Here is a 19787-nt window from a genome sequence, read left to right on the forward strand (position 1 = left end):
GGGGCCCTTGCTTAATCTCTGGCAATACGGAGGATGGAACACATACACACACATCTCTGGTTTCTAATTATTTAGAAGTAAAATTCTTTTTCAGCTGGTATTCTTGAAATGCGTATAAAAAGTCGATTGAAATGACATTAACAATCATAGCGTGTGCAATATGATGTGAATAAGAAAGACTAGCCTAATCAAGGAAGTCCCTTTACGCTGCCCCCAAAGGGCATCTGCTCACGTGAAATCTCCATGGGTTATTTATTTCTGTGAAGGCTATAAAGGCAAAGATTCCTTCAAGTCAAGCTCAATTCCTGGAGACTTGTGGGGTTGCCTTCTTTGGGGATGAGATATAGACTTCTCAGTGTAACCTACTGAAAATCCTGGCCTTTTCTGTTGATCTCCCACTCAAAAACCTAACCAGGTCTGAGCCTGCTTTGTTGTTGTTAGTTGCGAAGTCGTGTCCGACCCATCGCGACCCCATGGACAACGTTCCTCCAGGCCTTCCTGTCCTCTGCCATCTTCTGGAGTCCCTTTAAGCTCACGCCTCCTGCTTCAGTGACTCCATCCAGCCCCCTCATTCTCTGTCGTCCCCTTCTTCTCTTGCCCTCCATCTTTCCCAGCATTAGGCTCTTCTCCAGGAAGTCCTTCCTTCTCATTAGGTGACTAAAGTACTTGAGTTTCAAGTATTCTTCCTTATCCAAGCACAAATAACGAGAACTTGTGCCTGTAGATCCGCAAGCCAGCTATCAATCTGAGAGACTGTTTATTTCTTTGTTGTTAGTTGCGAAGTCGTGTCCCACCCATCGCAACCCCATGGACAACGTTCCTCCAGGCCTTCCTGTCCTCTACCATCTTCTGGAGTCCATTTAAGCTCACGCCTCCTGCTTCAGTGGCTCCATCCAGCCACCTCATTCTCTGTCGTCCCCTTCTTCTCTTGCCCTCAATCTTTCCCGGCATCAGGCTCTTCTTCTCCAGTGAGTCCTTCCTTCTCATTAGGCGGCCAAAGTACTTGAGTTTCAACTTCAGGATCTGGCCTTCTAAAGAGCAGTCAGGGTTGACCTCCTCTAGGACTGACCGGTTTGATCGCCTTGCAGCCTGCTTAGTGTATTTTAACTTCTACTGCAATGGTTTAATTGGGAAGTGCTGCAGCCATAGGCTTTCTTTCCATAGGGTTTTGGCTCCCTCTTGTGCTGATGCCCTGGGGGGAGGGAGAGTAGCCTCCCAAAAACAAGAGCAGCCTGCCCTGAGTCCTGGCTGGAGACCCAGAAACGGCTCCTGCTCAAAACTCAAAAGATGTCCTGATTTGTTCTCCGGGAAGTGAGTTCCATGGGTATTGGCGGAGGAGAGCAAAAGATCGACGCGTTTGGATCTGCTGCCACAAGGCTCCTTCTTAAAATTTCAGAACCAACATTCCAACATTTGAACAGCCAATATTGCCCTGCTTTGGAATTGCTTTTAATGAAAGTAGGATTTTTTAAAAATGGGAAGGGTTAGGGAAAAGGGAAAAGAGTGGGAGGACGCAATGTTTTAATATAATAATAGTAATAGTAATAGTGATGATGATGATGATGATGATGATGATGATGATGATGATGATGATGATGATGATGATGATGATGATGGAAGGGACCTTGGAGGTCATCGAGTCCAACCCCCTGCTCCGGCAGGAAGCCCTATACCATTTCGGAAAAATGGCTGTCCAGTTTCTTCTTAAAAACTTCCCAGTGTTGGAGCATTCACCGCTTCTGGAGGCAGGTTGTTCCACTGGTTAATTGTTCTCACTGTCAGAAAGTTTCTCCTTAGTTCTAGGTTGCTTCTCTCCTTGGTTAGTTTCCATCCGTTGCTTCTTGTCCTGCCTTCAGGCGCCTTGGAGAAGACCTTGACTTTGGGTGGATGGAAATTACGGGAGACAGAGTCGTGCTGCCTGCCACCTGGGATGGCTGCATGGGGGGAGAACCGCCAGAGGAGAGTCACAAAAAGGGAGCCACCTCAACCCATGTCCCTGCTGCTCCTCCTTTTAGCAACTGAAAGGAAAGAAGCCCCTCCTCAAAGGCTGTGGAGCCTCTATAACAGGGGTGTCAAACTCAATTTCACTGAGGGCTGCATCAGCATTGCGGTTGCCCTCGGGGGGCCGGGTGGGTGCAGCCTACTGGGTGGGCGTGGATGGAGTGGGTGTGGCCTACTGGGTGGGCATGGCCAACTCTACATCGTTCGCGTCAAGGGTGCCTGTGGGGGTCTGGGCAGGAGTGGGACAGATCTGAGGGTCTCTGGCAGAAGGGGGTGGGACTGGGGCAAGTGCCAAGGCATGGTCCACTGGGGCAAGTGCCAAGATGGCCACCACAAAATTGTACATTGGCTCCTGGCTGGCCTGGGCCAAGGCAGCGGGGGGCCGTTCCCTCACTGTTTCCAGGATGGCTTCACGGGCCACATGAAACCACTTCGCGGGCCGCATCCGGCCCCCGGGCCTTGTGTTTGACATGTCTGCTCTATAAAGAGGGGCATCTGTCTTCCAGGCTGGCCCAGAACCCTCAGGCTGCTTTTAAGGCGGTGCTGGTCTGGGAGAAGATCTTCTCCGCATCCTTTGGCGAGAAAAGCCTGTTGTAATTTGGTGACAGATACAAGTCAGGAGCCAACATGACCTTTTCCCCTTTGGTTCTTCCAGGATGAAGTCATTGCTGCTTCAGAAAAAGTAACCGTGAAGCTCGAGGACTTGGCCCAATGGGCCCGGACAGATATCTCCAAGTGGAAACGGGGCGTCCGGGATGAAGCCTTCACACCTCCAGAACTGAGCAAAGATGGCCAGAGGGAAGCCCTAAGCAGGTTCCGGCAATCCACACACAACAGTGGCCTCAATTTCAAGGATATTTTGAAGGAAAAAGCCGACTTGGGTGAGTGCTCCTTTGGTTCTTGTGTAAGATGGCTTCTGTGATTACCGAGGGGAATCCATTTTCTTGGGCTTTCCTTGACTGAAGGGAGAACGGATGTGGTGGCAGAGACTCAGGGAATCTGGTAAGGATTTCTAAGGTGATTGTAAAATGAAGGAACATTCAAGTGTCTGTTGGGCTTACAGTAGATGAAGCATATTGAAAGTTCTCCGGAGGGCAAGGATAATGTGTGAATGATGTTTGAGTAGAATAAATGCATAAGAGTCAATGCGAACTGCCAGAATTTAGAAGGAGGGCCACTGCCTAGGCCAGGAATAGGCAACCTTGGCTCTTTTATGACTCGTGGACTTCAACTCCCAGAATTCCTGAGCCAGCCATGCTGAGGGGAAAGGGAGTGTTTCCCAAGCTGAGCCATGCTGGCTCAGGAATTCTGGGAGTTGAAGTCCACGACACATAAAAGAGCCAAGGTTGCCTACCCCTGACCTAGGTCATTGTAGGGATCTCTGCTGCCCTCCCTATAGGTCTTGTGTAAGGCGGTCAAGAGAGGGTTTTTTTTTCTTGTGTGGTGTCTTTCATTGGGCCCTCTTACACATTTCAGTGGAGCTTTCCGATGGACTAAGCGTTTTGCTTCTGTCTTTGTAAAATCTGAAGCTTAATATGGTTGCTTGCTTTTTGGTCATTTTATTTCCCATTGGCTGAACCCATGAAAGATTCCCTTTCTGGATTTGGAAGACATGAGGCTGGCTCAGCCTCTCTCCCTCTTTGGCATCTGCACCAATCCTGCCACCATCTAAGCTGGCGAGTCTCACTCCGATCAAAACACTCTTAGAGGCCTGGATGTTAAACATTGTCCACCTTCGTGTTCATTAGAAGGTTACAGCGATCACATCCCCAGCTGTCCTGTTAATGCTTTCCATGTTTTAGTTACAGTATTTTTCTAGCTGTTGGGCTTCTCAGAAGCCTTTTTAAAGATAGCCTTCTGTTTTGTAATCCTCCGGTAGCATGTGCCTAAACAGAAACTAGCAAGTTTATACCCAGAAATCAAAATAATTAAAACAAATCTTCAGAGACTTCTTTACAGAAATCTCCTCTTCGTATATTTTGCCCAAGAATTCAAGTGACACAATCAATACATAATCCAAAGGGTTTTGATTCAATCATTAAGGAAATCATGTTGTCTGGCAGGGCCACGTAAGAAAAAAAAAAATCCTGTATCCTGCCAGATTGTATAAGTTGAAGTTTTTCCAATAGAGCCACAGACATGTCTTCCTTTCAGGAAATGTAATTTTATGCTCTGTTCTGGGATGCGAAACCCCAAAATGACGGGAACTCTGCAAGTTTCCAAGCTCCATGGAGAAGCTCTATGAAAGTTCTGACCCAGGGCTGGTGGCCTTGGCTTATCATGGTTTCTTCATTCAAAGCTTCAGGGGGGAAAAGTTGACCTTGGAAAACTGCATCCAGTTGTGGTCACCATGATGTAAAAAAGATTTTGAGACTCTAGAAAGAGTACAGAGAAGAGCAACAAAGATGATTAGAGGTCTGGAGGCTAAAACATATGAGGAACGGTTGCTGGAATTGGGTATGTCTAGTTTAACAAAGAGAAGGACGAGGGGGAACATGATAGCAGTGTTCCAATATCTCAGGGGCTGCCACAAAGAAGAGGGAGTCAAGCTATTCTCCAAGGCGCCTGAAGGCAGGACGAGAAGCAACGGATGGAAACTCATCAAGGAAAGAAGCAACTTAGAACTAAGGAGAAACTTCTTGACAGTTAGAACAATTAACCAGTGGAACAACCTGCCTCCAGAAGCGGTGAATGCTCCAACACTGGAAGTTTTTAAGAAGAGACTGGACAGCCATTTGTTCGAAATGGTATAGGGTTTCCTGCCTGAGCAGGGGGTTGGACTAGATGACCTCCAAGGTCCCTTCCAACTTTATTATTATTATTACTATTACCTCCTTACTTTCTGGAAGTATATTATGTCCCTTAAGTCAACAGAAGTAGACTTTTTCCTTCTGGGAAAGCCCCTCTGCCTGGCAAAGTTGGGTTTTTATTTCAATCAGAAGATGGGGTTCCGAAGTTGGTGGAAGATTGGGGAAGATTTCTGATGTGTGGCAGGGCAGACATTTTAACTTTTTTATCCCATTTATCTTTTTTTTAAAACAAACAAACAAACAAACAAACAAACCATTTTCTTTGATTTACAAGTATGGTTTGGATATTATCTTTTTAAAAGGTCCTGATGATAGTTTGGTAACTAGTAACACTAGAGCATTTAAAAAGTTTCTGACCTGATTGCGGATAAAATGTTAGACTACATTAGCAGAGATGGTTTATTCGGATTTTTTTCACAACCATTATTTGTCAGAGACTCATGTAATCCTCATTTTTTCCTTGGTAAAACAGACCAGTAGTCTTTGAGGAGGAATCCAAGTTGACACAATGCCAGCATGCAAAAGCAGAGTCCAACTTGGCTCGCCTTGTGCAGGCGGGTCAGCGGGCCAGATGTGTAGCTTGTAGTTGTTGCTAAGCCCAGGATGACTGTGAATGATTCGGTACACATCTCGTTGTGTCACGTGATGCGAGTGTAACTCTTGCTTGTTTGGGATTGGGAAGTTTGTGGGTCAGCGTGTCAATTTTGTGCGTTGGCCTAGGAAACAACTTTGTTTTGTTATCCCAGGATTAGGGTATAATGTAGTGTGCGAGCCAGCAATAGTGTCTGAGGCCAAAATGACAGGGATAAAAGCTTTCTCCAGAATCCCCATAATAAAACTATCCTTTCCAGAATATTTGACAACATGAAGCCGACTAAATAGATCAGCTCTGCTGGAGGCCGGGCTATAAAAATGCTCCTTGTAACAAACCACTAGAGAAAACAATGAAGTCCTTCACATCTCCCTCTGTTGCTGGTCTGGCTGTGCAACTCGTGCGGGACTCATCCTGGCCAAGGAAAACAGTGTCTTTTGAAGGATGCTGGGATCAGGAAATTGAGCTGGCCCTGGAAAGAGATAGGAACTGGATGGGTCGACTTCTGGTTCGGTTCCAGGGAATGGACCTCGATCTGGTTCTACCAGGTTCAGTTCAGCTGAGAAAGATTTTACAGAAGTAACATTACAGAAGTCAACCCCAACGCTCCAAAGGCAGCTGAAGGTGACTGCTCTATTGAGATGGTTGGGTGCGAAGGACAAATGACGCAAATGATGTGATAAAATCAGTCAAGTCCTTGGGAATCCTAATGTTATTCTTGAGGATCTGCCCACTGGTTAAAACTGATGGGCCACTGAGGAGCAGGTCCTCAGAGGAGCTCAGAAGAAGAAGAGCCCAGAACGGTTGAGGGCCATGAGTCTCCGTTCCTCTCCAGGAGGAAAGTCCCAACTCCAAGGTGCTCCTAGTCCCAAGTCCAAGTTGCATCCATCACTTGATTTATATCAGGAATACTGTTTCTTTTAGATATTTGTCAAAATAACAGACGTTCAGCCTTACTGTTTAGGTAATAATAGAACTGGTTGTGGAATGTGTTATTCACATTAAGCATGTAAACCTGTTTTTCAAGACAAATTCATGTGATTAAATCGTTTATTTGCAGGGCCTCTGGTCGTTTTATATTCCTTGATCCTCCTCTACCGCCTCTTCCCCCTCCTTCAGAATTATGATATTTTTAGCGTACGTTGACTTGCGTAGCCACATCTGATGAATCAGAATAGCTGAATGAGGGTTTGTTTATTTTACAGACTTTGAGCAGCTATGCGATATAAGCCAGCCCGTTGAACGTGGGAGAAATGCATATCTTCATTCATGTGTTCATTCAGTGGTCTACCTATTTCTTCAAGAAAAGAAATCAAATTATTTTATATAACGCTGCTTCTTACGGAGTTCCTTTAAATGAAGGATGAAAGCTGTTTTTAGGTTTTATTGCCCCATAAAGATGTCATTATACTGGCACTCTGGTTATATGCATTGAGTTGGTGTTTAAGCAAGAAAATATGTCTCTACGGGTTGATATTTTTTTTTATTGAAACCCTTTGAGGCATACAGTAGAAAGTGTCTTAGGATAAGGTTATTAAAACAGCATTCTCAGGTTTGCAGTGAGTTTATTGTCAATTACACAGCCACAAACTCTCTTGAGGACAGGCAGTTATAAATGGCTTCATCTCCAAATGTGCCATTGGAAAAAGATAAAAAAGACTGGACAATCAGAGCTGGGCTTGCATGGAAATGAGCAGAAGGAAGGATTTACATTTAGTAGAGGGGACTCCATTTATTGGGATTGCTGCCCCTCTTTGTTTCTTATTGGGGTGCCCTGGCTTTATTGCATGAATCATCTGGAAATTGTGGCTGACTTTACACATCACACTCAGCCTTGCATAAAAACAGAATGAGTTTATGCAGCGTGCAAGACATAAACAGTTCTTTATAAACTACCCACGATTCCAAACCTTGCTTGTTTCCCCTGGGTTATAATGTTGCATGAATCTAGCAACACTGCCATCTTTGGGCTCAGATTTAGGCCAGGCCAGTGGCTAAACCAGGGGTAGGCCACCTTGGCTCTTTTATGACTGGTGGACTTCAACTCCCAGAATTCCTGAGCCAGCATGGCTCAGCTTGGAAACCTCTCCCTTTCCCCTCAGCATGGCTGGCTCAGGAATTCTGGGAGTTGAAGTCCACGAGTCCTAAAAGAGCCAAGGTGGCCTACCTCTGGCCTAGGTCTAGGCAGCTTTATGACTCGTGGACTTCAACTCCCAGAATTCCTGAGCCAGCATGGCTCAGCTTGGAAACCTCTCCCTTTCCCCTCAGCGTGGCTGGCTCAGGAATTCTGAGAGTTGAAGTCCACTTCTTGGATGAGAAGTGAAACGTCTTCAAAGAAATACAAGGAAGTCTACTTGCCTCGTGAACATAGCACCTTTGGGATAACTATGACCTGGATGACTGAGAATCTCCACAGACATTTTATACTGTATATGAATTAAGAATTCCTAGGCCCTAGGAATTCTTAATTCATATACCAGTGGTGGTGAACCTATGGCACGGGTGCCAGAGGCGGCACTCAGAGCCCTCTCTGTGGGCACATGTGCCGTCGCCCCAGTCCTAGGCCTTCAGCTGGGTTTTATAAAACCTTTTCACTTTAGACCTCCACCGCCGTGTGCAAAAAAAAAAAGGTTCAATCAGTCAATTTCAACTTCTCGCAGGAAAAAAAAGAGATCTTGCAAAGTTGGAATTGATTGATTGAACTTTTTAGTCCCACCCAGTCTGCCGTTACTACCGCGGCCACGCCCACCCAATGGGCCACACCCACCCAATGGGCCACACCCACCTGGCACTCGACGATGCATAAGTGGGTTTTGGGTTGCAGTTTGGGCACTCGGTCTCTAAAAGGTTCGCCATCACTGTCCTAAGCAATCTAAACTCAACAGAGACGAAAGGAACCTAGCCAAGAACATGTTGCTGAGAGTCTAACCCAGTGGTTCTCAACCTGTGGGTCGGGACCCCATTTGGGATCGATCGACCATTTCACGGGGGTCGCCAAGCAAGGCTGTCCGCCATTTTTTTTGTCCATTTTTTTTGTCCGCCATTTTCCCCCTTTTCCGGCGGGTGCCTTACCTCCCTTGGGCTGGGCCAGCTGGTGGTCGGCCTGCTCCGTCTCTGCCGCTTGCCAGCTACGCCTCGGCCGGCGCAGGGGGCGGAACCATGCATGCGCGGCGCTCCCGGGCAGGGAAAGTCCTCGACTTACGACCGGTTGGGTAGTCCTCGACTTACGACCGGTTTAGTCCTCGACTTACAACCGGTTTAGTCCTCGACTTACGACCGGTTTAGTCCTCGACTTACGACCGGTTGGGGTCGCGGCATTAAAAAGGTTGAGAACCACTGGTCTAACCAATCTGTTGTGTGTTGGTCTTCCATAGCCAGGGTAAAAATCTCAAGCTAGTCGTTTTGTTAGTTTTAACTTTTTTTTTAATGTGTACACGGAGATGTTGCACTTGTTTAATTGCTTAATTGGTTAGAAGCAGAGCTGCTAAATTGATCTAATAGTTTAACAAGCCGACTGCCCTTTCTTTGGTAAATCAGAGAGCACTTCTTTAATTGCATTTTTAACATTCCAGGTAAATGATGCTTGTACATGTTTGTTTTATTTGTCACATTTTGGCGGCCATGGCGTGGATCTGCATTAATCCAGTCATTATTTTTAGCCAAGAATGTATGTGCAGGTATTGTTGTGGGTGGAGGCGACCTATATATGGCCATGAAGGGTCTCCGATAAAGATGTCCAGATTGACACTTTCTTCTGGATGCTGTTTCTTCAGCCAAGAGCCAATTGATTCACCTCCATTTGAGTCTGAGTGTAGGTTTACTACAATCTGAGACTCTAGCAAAGTCCTGGATTGTGTGAAGAGCTGTACTCATATTCAAGAAAATGCAGGTCAGGTTTCCCTTCAAATCTTAAAAATTGTGGACTTGTAAAATCATCCTGTTGGCTCAGGGACTCCATCCAGCCCAACTCTCAGCGTTTCCCTTTCCCAACAGGTCCGCGAGCATATTTGGAGCCGGAAATACTGACATTTATTTTTTCTCCTGTTGTCTCTAGGACTTATCACTGATTATTTCACTTCTACTTTATCACATTCCTTTTGTCAGCCTAAATGTTGTGGTTTAATTCAATACACTGATTTTCTGCTCAGCTGAATGTCTCCCATGGAGCCCAGCAATTTCTCAGAATGAGTCACGGGCAACTCATCCATTTTAAAATCACTTTTTCTCCTCCTCCCATTTAACACCAACCCCCCCCCCCCAAGCCTTTTTTGTTGTTATTCTTATTAAAGTCCACCTAGGTCTTGGGGAGTCTTTTCATCTGCTGTTTGGGAAAGTGCCAAGTAAAAGAGAGGACTAATTATAGGAGTAATAATAATTATTGCTTTCATTTGTAAGCTGCGTACATTCATTGTTTTTGGCTGAAGTGGCATAAAACTATTGGTAATAAAATAAATGAATGCGTGTTTCTGTTGTGCATGGAATCTTATCTAGGTTTTTGGAGTTCCAGTTTAAACTTTTTCCTCTTTACCCAGTGTATTTCTTTTTGTCTCATTCTGGTGCTAAAGAGCTGAGAGCTGCAAGCCCATTCAGGAGTAGATGGGTCATTCCACACAACTGTACAGCAGAGGAAAGCATCAGCATCAGAATAACAGAGTTGGAAGGGACCCTTTCGGTCATCTAGTCCAACCCCCCCCCGCCCAAGCAGGAGACCCTACATCATTTCTGACAGATGGCAGTCCAGTCTCTTCTTGAAAGCTTCCAGTGATGAAGCTCCCACAACATCTGAAGGCAAACTGTTCCATTGGTTGATTGTTCTCACTGTTAGAAAATTTCTCCTTATTTCTAGGTTGAATCTCTACAGTGGTGGGATTCAAATATGTGAACAACCGGTTCTATGTGTGGATGCCACTTCCGGAAGTCCATTCTGGGCCTGGGCCACAAAAAATTAGCTACCGGTTATGCCGAAGTGGTGCGAACCGGCTGAATCCCACCACTGAATCTCTTCTTGATCAATTTCCATCCATTATTCCTTGTCTGGTCTTCAGGTCCTTTGGAAAATAGGTTGACCCCCCCTCCTTTCTGTGACAGCCCCTCAAATATTGGAACGCTGCTATCATGTGTCCCCTGGTGCTTCTCTTCACTAGACTAGCCATGCCCAGTTCCTGTAACCGTTCTTCATATGTTTTTTTGTATCCAGTCCCCTAATCATCTTTGTTGCTCTTCTCTGCACTTTTTCCTAGCATCTCAACATCTTTTTTATAGTGTGGAGACCAAAATTGGTTGCAATATTCTAGGTGTGGTCTTACTAAGGCTTTATAGAGTGGTATCAGTACCTCACGTGATCTTGATTGAATCCCTCTGTTAATGCAACTTAGGATTACATTGGCTTTTTTGGCTGCCACCACACACTGTTGGCTCATATTTAATTGATTGTCCACTAAGACTCCAAGATCCCTGTCACGGTTACTGCACTATATGTGTACTATATGTGTACTTTTAGTTTTTCTTGTCTAAGTGTATACTTTTCTCCACATTGAATTTCACTTTGTTAGATAGGGCCCAGTGTTCATGTCTGTCAAGATCCATCCGTATCTTCAGCCTATCATCTAGGTTGTTGGCTATTCCTGCCAGCTTAGTATCATTTGCAAATTTGATAATGGAAATGTGCTAGGGACACCGTGCGGGTCCTTCCACACAACCTTTATGCAAGTCTTAATGGGATGGAAAAAGCAGATTAATAATAATAATAATAATAATAATAATAATAATAATAATAATAATAATAATAATAATAATAATAATAATAAAGTTGGAAGGAACCTTGGAAGTCATCGAGTCCAACCCCTTGCTCAGGCAGGAACTCTATGCCATTTCAGACAAATGGCTGTCCAGTCTCTTCTTAAAAACTTCCAGTGTTGGAGCATTCACCGCTTCTGGAGGCAGGTTGTTCCACTGGTTAATTGTTCTAACTGTCAGGAAGTTTCTCCTTAGTTCTAGGTTGCTTCTCTCCTTGATTAGTTTCCATCCGTTGCTTCTCGTCCTGCCTTCAGGCGCTTTGGGGAATAGCTTGACTCCCTCTTCTTTGTGGCAGCCCCTGAGATACTGGAACCCTGCTATCATGTCCCCCCTCATCCTTCTCTTCGTTAAACTAGAAACGGCCTCACCCACACCGTCAGGGCCCACAAGTGCCAGGAGGAAGCCAAGTCTTTGGGGCCTCGAGATAATTTTTGACATCTCCTTAAGGTTACTTAACTGGAAAGGCAGTGAGCGTTCCCAGGAGGGTCTAGCAATGCCAATACTAGAAAACCATCCAAATGATCAGCAAGAGGACGGAGTGTCGTTTTCCATGTGTCCTCCTGATTTCCTCCTTCGAATGTAGCTGGTGAAAAAAGCAACAGAAGAGCGGCCTGGACTGTGCATTGTTTGATTTCCTTCAGCATTTAATTTAATCTTTTCACACTATTCGCTGTGGTGGCGCAGTGGTTAGAATGCAGTACTGCAGGCTACTTCTGCTGATTGCCGGCTGCCGGCAGTTCGATCCTCACCGACTCAACGTTGACTCAGCCTTCCATCCTTCTAAGGACCCAGATTGTTGGGAGACAATATGCTAGAGAGGGCAGTAAAGCACCGTGAAGTGGTATACAAGTCTAAGTGCCATTGCTATTACTATTACTGAAAAAGAGGAGAGAAAANCGTGAATGACAGCTCATTTCACCAGAAGCGTGCATTTATAGAAAAGCAGTAGGCTTTTTTCAACTACTAGGGTTGTTGTTGTTTTTTTGTAGAACTCTTTTTGTCAAGAACAGGTCGAAGCGCATAGGAGAAGAGGGGTTAGTGATCTACTGGAGTCTTGAGCAAGATTTGAGGTGTGCATGATAGGGATGAAATCAACCCAGTTGTGCGCAGGAAAAGGAAGATCTTGGGAGGCCGAAGGGAATAGGACAGTGATGGCGAACCTTTTAGAGACTGAGTGGCCAAACTTCAACCCAAAACCCACTTATGTATCGCCGGGTGCCGGGTGGGCGTGGCCGCCGGGTGGGCATGGCCTGCTGGGTGGGCGTGGCTACAGTGGTCATGGCAGGCAGGTGGGCGTGGCCAGCTCGATGTTGCTCCTGGGGAGGGATGCCTGTGGGGGCTTGGGCAGGGTTGGGGGAGATCCAGGGGGTCTCTGGCGGGAGGGGCGGTGGCCAGGAGGGTGGTCCTGTGGGGTGAGACGAGGCAAGGCAGGGGTGCCATTGTCGCAGGGCGAGGCAGGGGCCGGGGCAGGTGCTGCCTGACACCATCGGCCCCTGCACACACAGAGGCCAGCAAGCGCATGGGTGCTGGGATGCATCCAGCCACGTGGGACCTCGGCGAGTTAGCGGGCGGCTGGTTGAAGAGGGTGGTGGCCATCTCCGGGGCGACGGCGCGCGTGCCCACAGAGAGGGCTCTGAGTGTTGCCTCTGGCACGCGTGCCATAGGTTCGCCACCACTGGAATAGGAAATAAAGTTGACCGAGCCTCACCTCAAGTGGTCAAGCTCCAGAGTGGAACAGCAGAAATGATCATTCCCCAAAGCAAGTGCACCAGATGTAAAATAATGCCTCATGTTCCAAGACGCTCAGCATCTCCGCAGTAACCTCAGTCTGCCTGGGCCGTGAGATTCAGGCTCTGCAGCAGAAGAAACACGGAATGCGGAGAGATGGGTTTCTTGGGGGGGGGAGCCCCTCTTCTGTGCAAGACTGCAGACTCGTCTTCGATAAGGACCTTACAGGGGACTGAGGACTGCAGCTGGTGAGATGGTGTTAGAGACCTCTGGGTCTTTCTTATCTGAGCGCGCTTTTCTGCTGGCATCCAAAGAGCTGCTGTGGCTTAACCGAAGGACTTGTGCTTGGCTAGGGGAAGCTGTTGATTTTAACCCCTTCCTTTTCACAGCAGATCATTGGCATATCACGTGAAGTGTTAATACCACTTTACAAGGCTTTGGTAAGGCCACACTTGGAATACTGCATCCAGTTTTGGTCACTACGATGTAAAAAAGATGCTGAGACTCTAGAAAGAGTACAGAGAAGAGCAACAAAGATGATCAGGGGACTTGGAGGCTAAGACATATAAGGAACGGTTGCTGGAATTGGGTATGTCTAGTTTAATGAAGAGAAGGACGAGGGGGGACATGATAGCAGTGTTCCAGTATTTTAGGGGCTGCCCCAAAGAAGAGGGAGTCAAACTATTCTCCAAAGTGCCTGAAGGCAGGAAAAGAAGCAACGGATGGAAACACATCAAGGAGAGAAGCAACCTAGAACTAAGGAGAAACTTCCTGACAGTTAGAACAATTAACCAGTGGAACAACCTGCCTCCAGAAGCGGTGAATGCACCAACACTGGAAGTTTTTAAGAAGAGACTGGACAGCCATTGGTCCGAAATGGTATAGGGTCTAGATGACCTCCAAGGTCCCTTCCAACTTTCTTCTTCTTCTTCTTCTTCTTCTTCTTCTTCTTCTTCTTCTTCTTCTTCTTCTTCTTCTTCTTCTTCTTCTTCTTCTTCTTCTTCTTCTTCTTCTTCTTCTTCTTCTTCTTCTTCTTCTTCTTCTTCTTCTTCTTCTTCTTCTTCTTATTATTATTATTATTATTATTATTANCGTGAATGACAGCTCATTTCACCAGAAGCGTGCATTTATAGAAAAGCAGTAGGCTTTTTTCAACTACTAGGGTTGTTGTTGTTTTTTTGTAGAACTCTTTTTGTCAAGAACAGGTCGAAGCGCATAGGAGAAGAGGGGTTAGTGATCTACTGGAGTCTTGAGCAAGATTTGAGGTGTGCATGATAGGGATGAAATCAACACGGTTGTGCGCAGGAAAAGGAAGATCTCGGGAGGCCGAAGGGAATAGGACAGTGATGGCGAACCTTTTAGAGACCGAGTGCCCAAACTTCAACCCAAAACCCACTTATGTATCGCCGGGTGCCGGGTGGACGTGGCCGCCGGGTGGGCATGGCCTGCCGGGTGGGCGTGGCTACAGTGGTCATGGCAGATGGATGGGCGTGGCCAGCTCGATGTTGCTCCTGGGGAGGGATGCCTGTGGGGGCCCGGGCAAGGTTGGGGGAGATCCAGGGGGTCTCTGGCGGGAGGGGCAGTGGCCAGGAGGGTGGTCCTGTGGGGTGAGACGAGGCAAGGCGAGGCAGGGCGGGGGTGCCATTGTCGCAGGGCGAGGCAGGGGCCGGGGCAGGTGCTGCCTGGCACCATCGGCCCCTGCACACACAGAGGCCAGCAAGCGCATGGGTGCTGGGATGCATCCGGCCACGTGGGACCTCGGCAAGTTAGCGGGCGGCTGGTTGAAGAGGATGGTGGCCATCTCCGGGGCGACGGCGCGCGTGCCCACAGAGAGGGCTCTGAGTGCCGCCTCTGGCACGCGTGCCATAGGTTCGCCACCACTGGAATAGGAAATAAAGTTGACCGAGCCTCACCTCAAGTGGTCAAGCTCCAGAGTGGAACAGCAGAAATGATAATTCCCCAAAGCAAGCGCACCGGACGTAAAACAATGTCTCATGTTCCAAGACGCTCAGCATCTCTACAGTAACCTTAATCTGCCTGGGCCGTGAGATTCAGGCTCTGCAGCAGAAGAAACACGGAATGCGGAGAGATGGGTTTCTTGGGGGGGGGGGAGCCCCTCTTCTGTGCAAGACTGCAGACTCGTCTTCGATAAGGACCTTACAGGGGATTGAGGACTGCAGCTGGTGAGATGGTGTTAGAGACCTCTGGGTCTTTCTTATCTGAGCGTGCTTTTCTGCTGGCATCCAAAGAGCTGCTGTGGCTTAACCGAAGGACTTGTGCTTGGCTAGGGGAAGCTGTTGATTTTAACCCCTTCCTTTTCACAGCAGATCATTGGCATATCACGTGAAGTGTTAATACCACTTTATAAGGCTTTGGTAAGGCCACACTTGGAATACTGCGTCAGTTTTGGTCACCACGATGTAAAAAAGATGCTGAGACTCTAGAAAGAGTACAGAGAAGAGCGACAAAGATGATCAGGGGACTTGGAGGCTAAGACATATAAGGAACGGTTGCTGGAATTGGGTATGTCTAGTTTAATGAAGAGAAGGACGAGGGGGGACATGATAGCAGTGTTCCAGTATTTTAGGGGCTGCCCCAAAGAAGAGGGAGTCAAGCTATTCTCCAAAGTGCCTGAAGGCAGGAAAAGAAGCAAAGGATGGAAACACATCAAGGAGAGAAGCAACCTAGAACTAAGGAGAAACTTCCTGACAGTTAGAACAATTAACCAGTGGAACAACCTGCCTCCAGAAGCGGTGAATGCTCCAACACTGGAAGTTTTTAAGAAGAGACTGGACAGCCATTTGTCTGAAATGGTGTAGGGTTTCCTGCCTGAGCAGGGGGTTGGTCTAGATGACCTCCAAGGTCCCTTCCAACTTTCTTCTTCTTCTTCTTCTTCTTCTTCTTCTTCTTCTTCTTCTTCTTCTTCTTCTTCTTCTTCTTCTTCTTCTTCTTCTTCTTCTTCTTCTTCTTCTTCTTCTTCTTCTTCTTCTTCTTCTTCTTCTTCTTCTTCTTCTTCTTCTTCTTCTTCTTATTATTATTATTATTATTATTATTATTATTACTATTACTATTACTATTACTATTACTATTACTATTATTACTATTCTTATCTGCTTTTTCCATCCCATTAAGACTTGCATAAAGGTTGTGTGGAAGGACCTGCACGGTGTCTCTAGCATATTTCCATTGTCCTGTGTTGGATGCGTTGGTTCGAATACCTCTAGGAGCCCGAGTAGCTGTTTAAACTCCCGACAACCTCTTGGGGAATCTCAAATGGCATTATTCCTGGCACTAAAGGCACATTAAAGCGATGGTTTGTCCCATTCCTTCTGATAGACCAGCAGCTCCAGGGCAGATGGACATCGTGGGGGACCACGTGTGTGGAAAAGTGCCAAGAGCCTCTTAAATCTGGAACATCAATTTGCCAAATACCTTGTGTAGAATTGATTCAGCTTTTAAAAGGGGGATTTAGAGTGGGGGGCGAATCTTGGTCTGGTGCCCTGCAGAGCCTCAATTGTCCGGTTTTATTAGAAGGACTCTAGTCGTTTGTTTGTTAAACACAGGCCACTATAAATACTTCATTCTGCAGTGTGAGCATAGTTTCATATTTATACCAGCATCTGGCCTAGGGAACCGAATCCTCCATTCTTTAAATAGCTTCGCTCAAATGCTTAAATACTTTCGGAGCAGAACATTGCCCCGCAGCCATATACCTTGTTTACATATTTGGAGAACAAGGCAGGAAGAAAAACTGGATCTTTCTCCAGAATGGCGATGCAGAACGTGGCAAGGAGGGCAGAGGTGTTTTTTTTTTTAAATTTTTTTTTAAAAAAAGAAACACTTGTTAAGCTGAGAGGGATGTTTTGAACTTTCCTTTTATTTATTCCATTGATGACTTTCAGGGTAGGCATTTCATTGCAGTTGAACACTTTGTTTCAGGGGAGGAAGAAGGAAATTCTTGCAATAAACAAAAAGCAGAAATGCAAACCATCCAGTGCTTGGCCAATGGGGGGAGAGGAGGAGGAGGAGGAAGATGATGATAATAATAATGATGATGATGATGATGATGATGATGATGATGATGATGATAAAGTTGGAAGGGACCTTGGAGGTCATCTAGTCCAACCTCGCAGCAGGGCTGCATCAAGGAAGCCTTAACATAATACAGTAAATGGATAAACAGGAGAAACGGGCCGTGGCTAATGATTAGTTGTTTCCGTCCCAAAAAACAAAGTACCTCTTTCTTTTCTTTTCTTTTTTAAATGCACCTTTTTTTAATACTCATAGCTTTCAGGTAACGTTTTTGGCATCCCCAGCCTGTTTAGAAACTCTACATCAAGACTTTTCCCAGCTGAATCAGCTCTTTCCATCAGCCCCTTGAAGCTGTGATCCAGTGCTGATGCATGCCGTGTTGCAGAATGTTAACAGACTCAGTTGTTTTGTGAAATTTTTAGTTAAGCGGTTCACTCATTAACTTAATTCTGAGGGTATTTTTTTTTTTAAACTGAACGGTTTAAATTTTAATTTTAAATGACGATCACATTTTAATCAGAATTGACCTTGATCTAAAAAAGATGCTTGCTGACAGCGTCAACTCTAGGACAGGCATGTCAAACTCGCGACGTCACGGGACGTCGCGCGACGCATCGCGACTTTTCCCCCCATTGCCGGTAATGCGGTAGGCGTGGTTTTGGCGTGAGGCATCCAGCCCGCGGGCCGGCAGTTTGACATGCTTGCTCTAGGAGGCCCCAGTATCAGGGGTAGGCAACCTTGGCTCTTTTGTGACTCGTGGACTTCAACTCCCAGAATTCCTGAGCCAGCCATGCTGAGGGGAAAGGGAGAGGTTTCCAAGCTGAGCCATGCTGGCTCAGGAATTCTGGGAGTTGAAGTCCACGAGTCATAAAAGAGCCAAGGCTGCCTACCCCTGGCCTACCCAGATGGTGGGCAAGGAGTTGTGGTTGAAGACCAAGGGTCTGTACAAACAGGCGGTCCAGGGGCAATGCACAGAGAGCTGAATTAGCTCAAGGACCTCGCCGATGATGGGCCTACCATAAAACATGGTAGGAAAGATTCAAAGCTAAAATATAGTAAATGTGCCCAGTTGGGAACGTGGCCAAATAGTAGAGTAGTAAATTGCAATTATTAATAAAAATACAGGCATAACATCGCTCAAGTTTTGTTTTTTTTCTATTTTACATCTCCTGCTGTCTATCTCTGGAATTCTGTAGACATTTAGATTCGAGATGTCTCTTTCCTGATTGTGCTTCCTGACCCTCATCTTGTGTTGTCAGCTGAGCTAATAGTTTCCCTTTCAACATGTTACCGTTTTAATTTGTCTAAACAATTTAAATTAATAAAAGATGAATGGTTTTTAATGGAAACATTTTCCAAAGAGAGGAAGGACCTTCTTCACATTATCGTTTTCCCATTCCGGGGATATTTTTCATAAGTTGCATTGTTAGTTGAGTTCAGTAAGGACTTTCGACATTAAACAGGGGACAGCCTCAACCATTCAACAGGTGGAGGGAGGCCATTCAATAAGAGAGGCAAACCTTGTTATTTCATGATTGCAGCATTCCCTATTCAGGGGCAGTAGTGGAGGAACAAGAGGCCATCTAGTCCACCTCTCTGCATTAAAACCAATCAAGCCATCCTTGAGTGGGGTTGCCCTGCCTCTTCTTAAAATCCCCCCAGAGCTACAACTTCCATAGACAGGATGCTCCACTGCTATACCAGTCTTTCTGCCACTGCAGGTGTTTGGATACTGTGGGAAGTCAGCCCCCCCCCAGAGAAGGAAATATTAAAAGGGCAGAAAATATATTTCCTCAAAGGATCTTAAAGAGGCAGAAAAGCATGCTCAGTTTTTCTTAATAGCCCCAAGTCTCCCTCCCCCAAGCAGAAACCAGCTCTGTAGAAATGCAGACGTAAATCATCCAGGAAGGTTGGAAGCCCCCAGCTAGAAGCTTAAGACAAAGACACCTACATACCCCACCCAAACTCTAAGATAGGACATAATAGGATTAACCCATAGATGCCAAAGGGGCACACTCAAACTCAGGTCAAAGTTCATGCCACAGAAACAACTCCAAACAAAAGGCTCCAGAGGGTATAAAAACCCATTCCCTACATGTGCTCATTCTCTTTTCTTCCAGAGCCATCTTTCTGTTTGGCTCTCCTCTCCAATAAACTGCAACCTTTTTTTTAAAGCAGTCGCCAGGTGGTTTATTCCCGGCTTGGATTGAACCATGCTGAAGACTTTTCCTTCAACAATACTTTTCCAATATAAAGGAGGCAGAAATTTTCCACAAATCCAATCTGAAAACAGCTGGAGCGAAAGTAGCTTGTCTTTCAGTCACAGACTCCAGGCTGCATCCTGCCTTCTTCGAACTGCAGATCTCAAGCTTAAGTAGAGTCAAGCCAAGAACCAAAGGAAGGTTTGAAGCAGGGGTCTTCAAACGTGGTCCTTTTATGACTGGTGGACTTCATTTCCCAGAATTCCTCAGCGAGGCACGCTGGCTGAGGAATTCTGGGAGTTGAAGTCCACCTGTCATAAAAGGGCCAAGTTTGAAGACCCCTGGTCTGGATCCAAGCCTGCAGTTTCATCAAAATGGCCGACTGAGGAATTCTGGGAGTTGAAGTCCACAAGTCATAAAAGGGCCAAGCTTGAAGACCCCTGGTCTGGATCCAAGCCTGCAGTTTCATCAAAATGGCCGACTGAGGAATTCTGGGAGTTGAAGTCCACCAGTCATAAAAGGGCCAAGTTTGAAGACCCCTGGTCTGGATCCAAGCCTGCAGTTTCATCAAAATGGCCGACTGAGGAATTCTGGGAGTTGAAGTCCACCAGTCATAAAAGGGCCAAG

At 46.2% G+C, this 19787-nt stretch overlaps 1 protein-coding gene across 1 annotated transcript in view; it reads left to right on the forward strand.

The window, feature by feature from the left end:
* The window catches only part of ARID5B (AT-rich interaction domain 5B), a 187134-nt gene that overhangs the window by 45146 nt on the left and 122201 nt on the right, over nt 1-19787 (forward strand). The window contains exon 4 of the mRNA XM_015822324.1: nt 2657-2882. Within this exon, the coding sequence (XP_015677810.1) occupies nt 2657-2882 (226 nt within the window). The remainder of the gene's footprint in view (nt 1-2656; nt 2883-19787) is intronic.

The sequence above is a fragment of the Protobothrops mucrosquamatus genome, unplaced genomic scaffold, assembly GCF_001527695.2.
Source record: "Protobothrops mucrosquamatus isolate PMUCROS unplaced genomic scaffold, P.Mucros_1.0 scaffold1524, whole genome shotgun sequence".
NCBI classification, from domain to species: Eukaryota; Metazoa; Chordata; class Lepidosauria; order Squamata; family Viperidae; genus Protobothrops; species Protobothrops mucrosquamatus.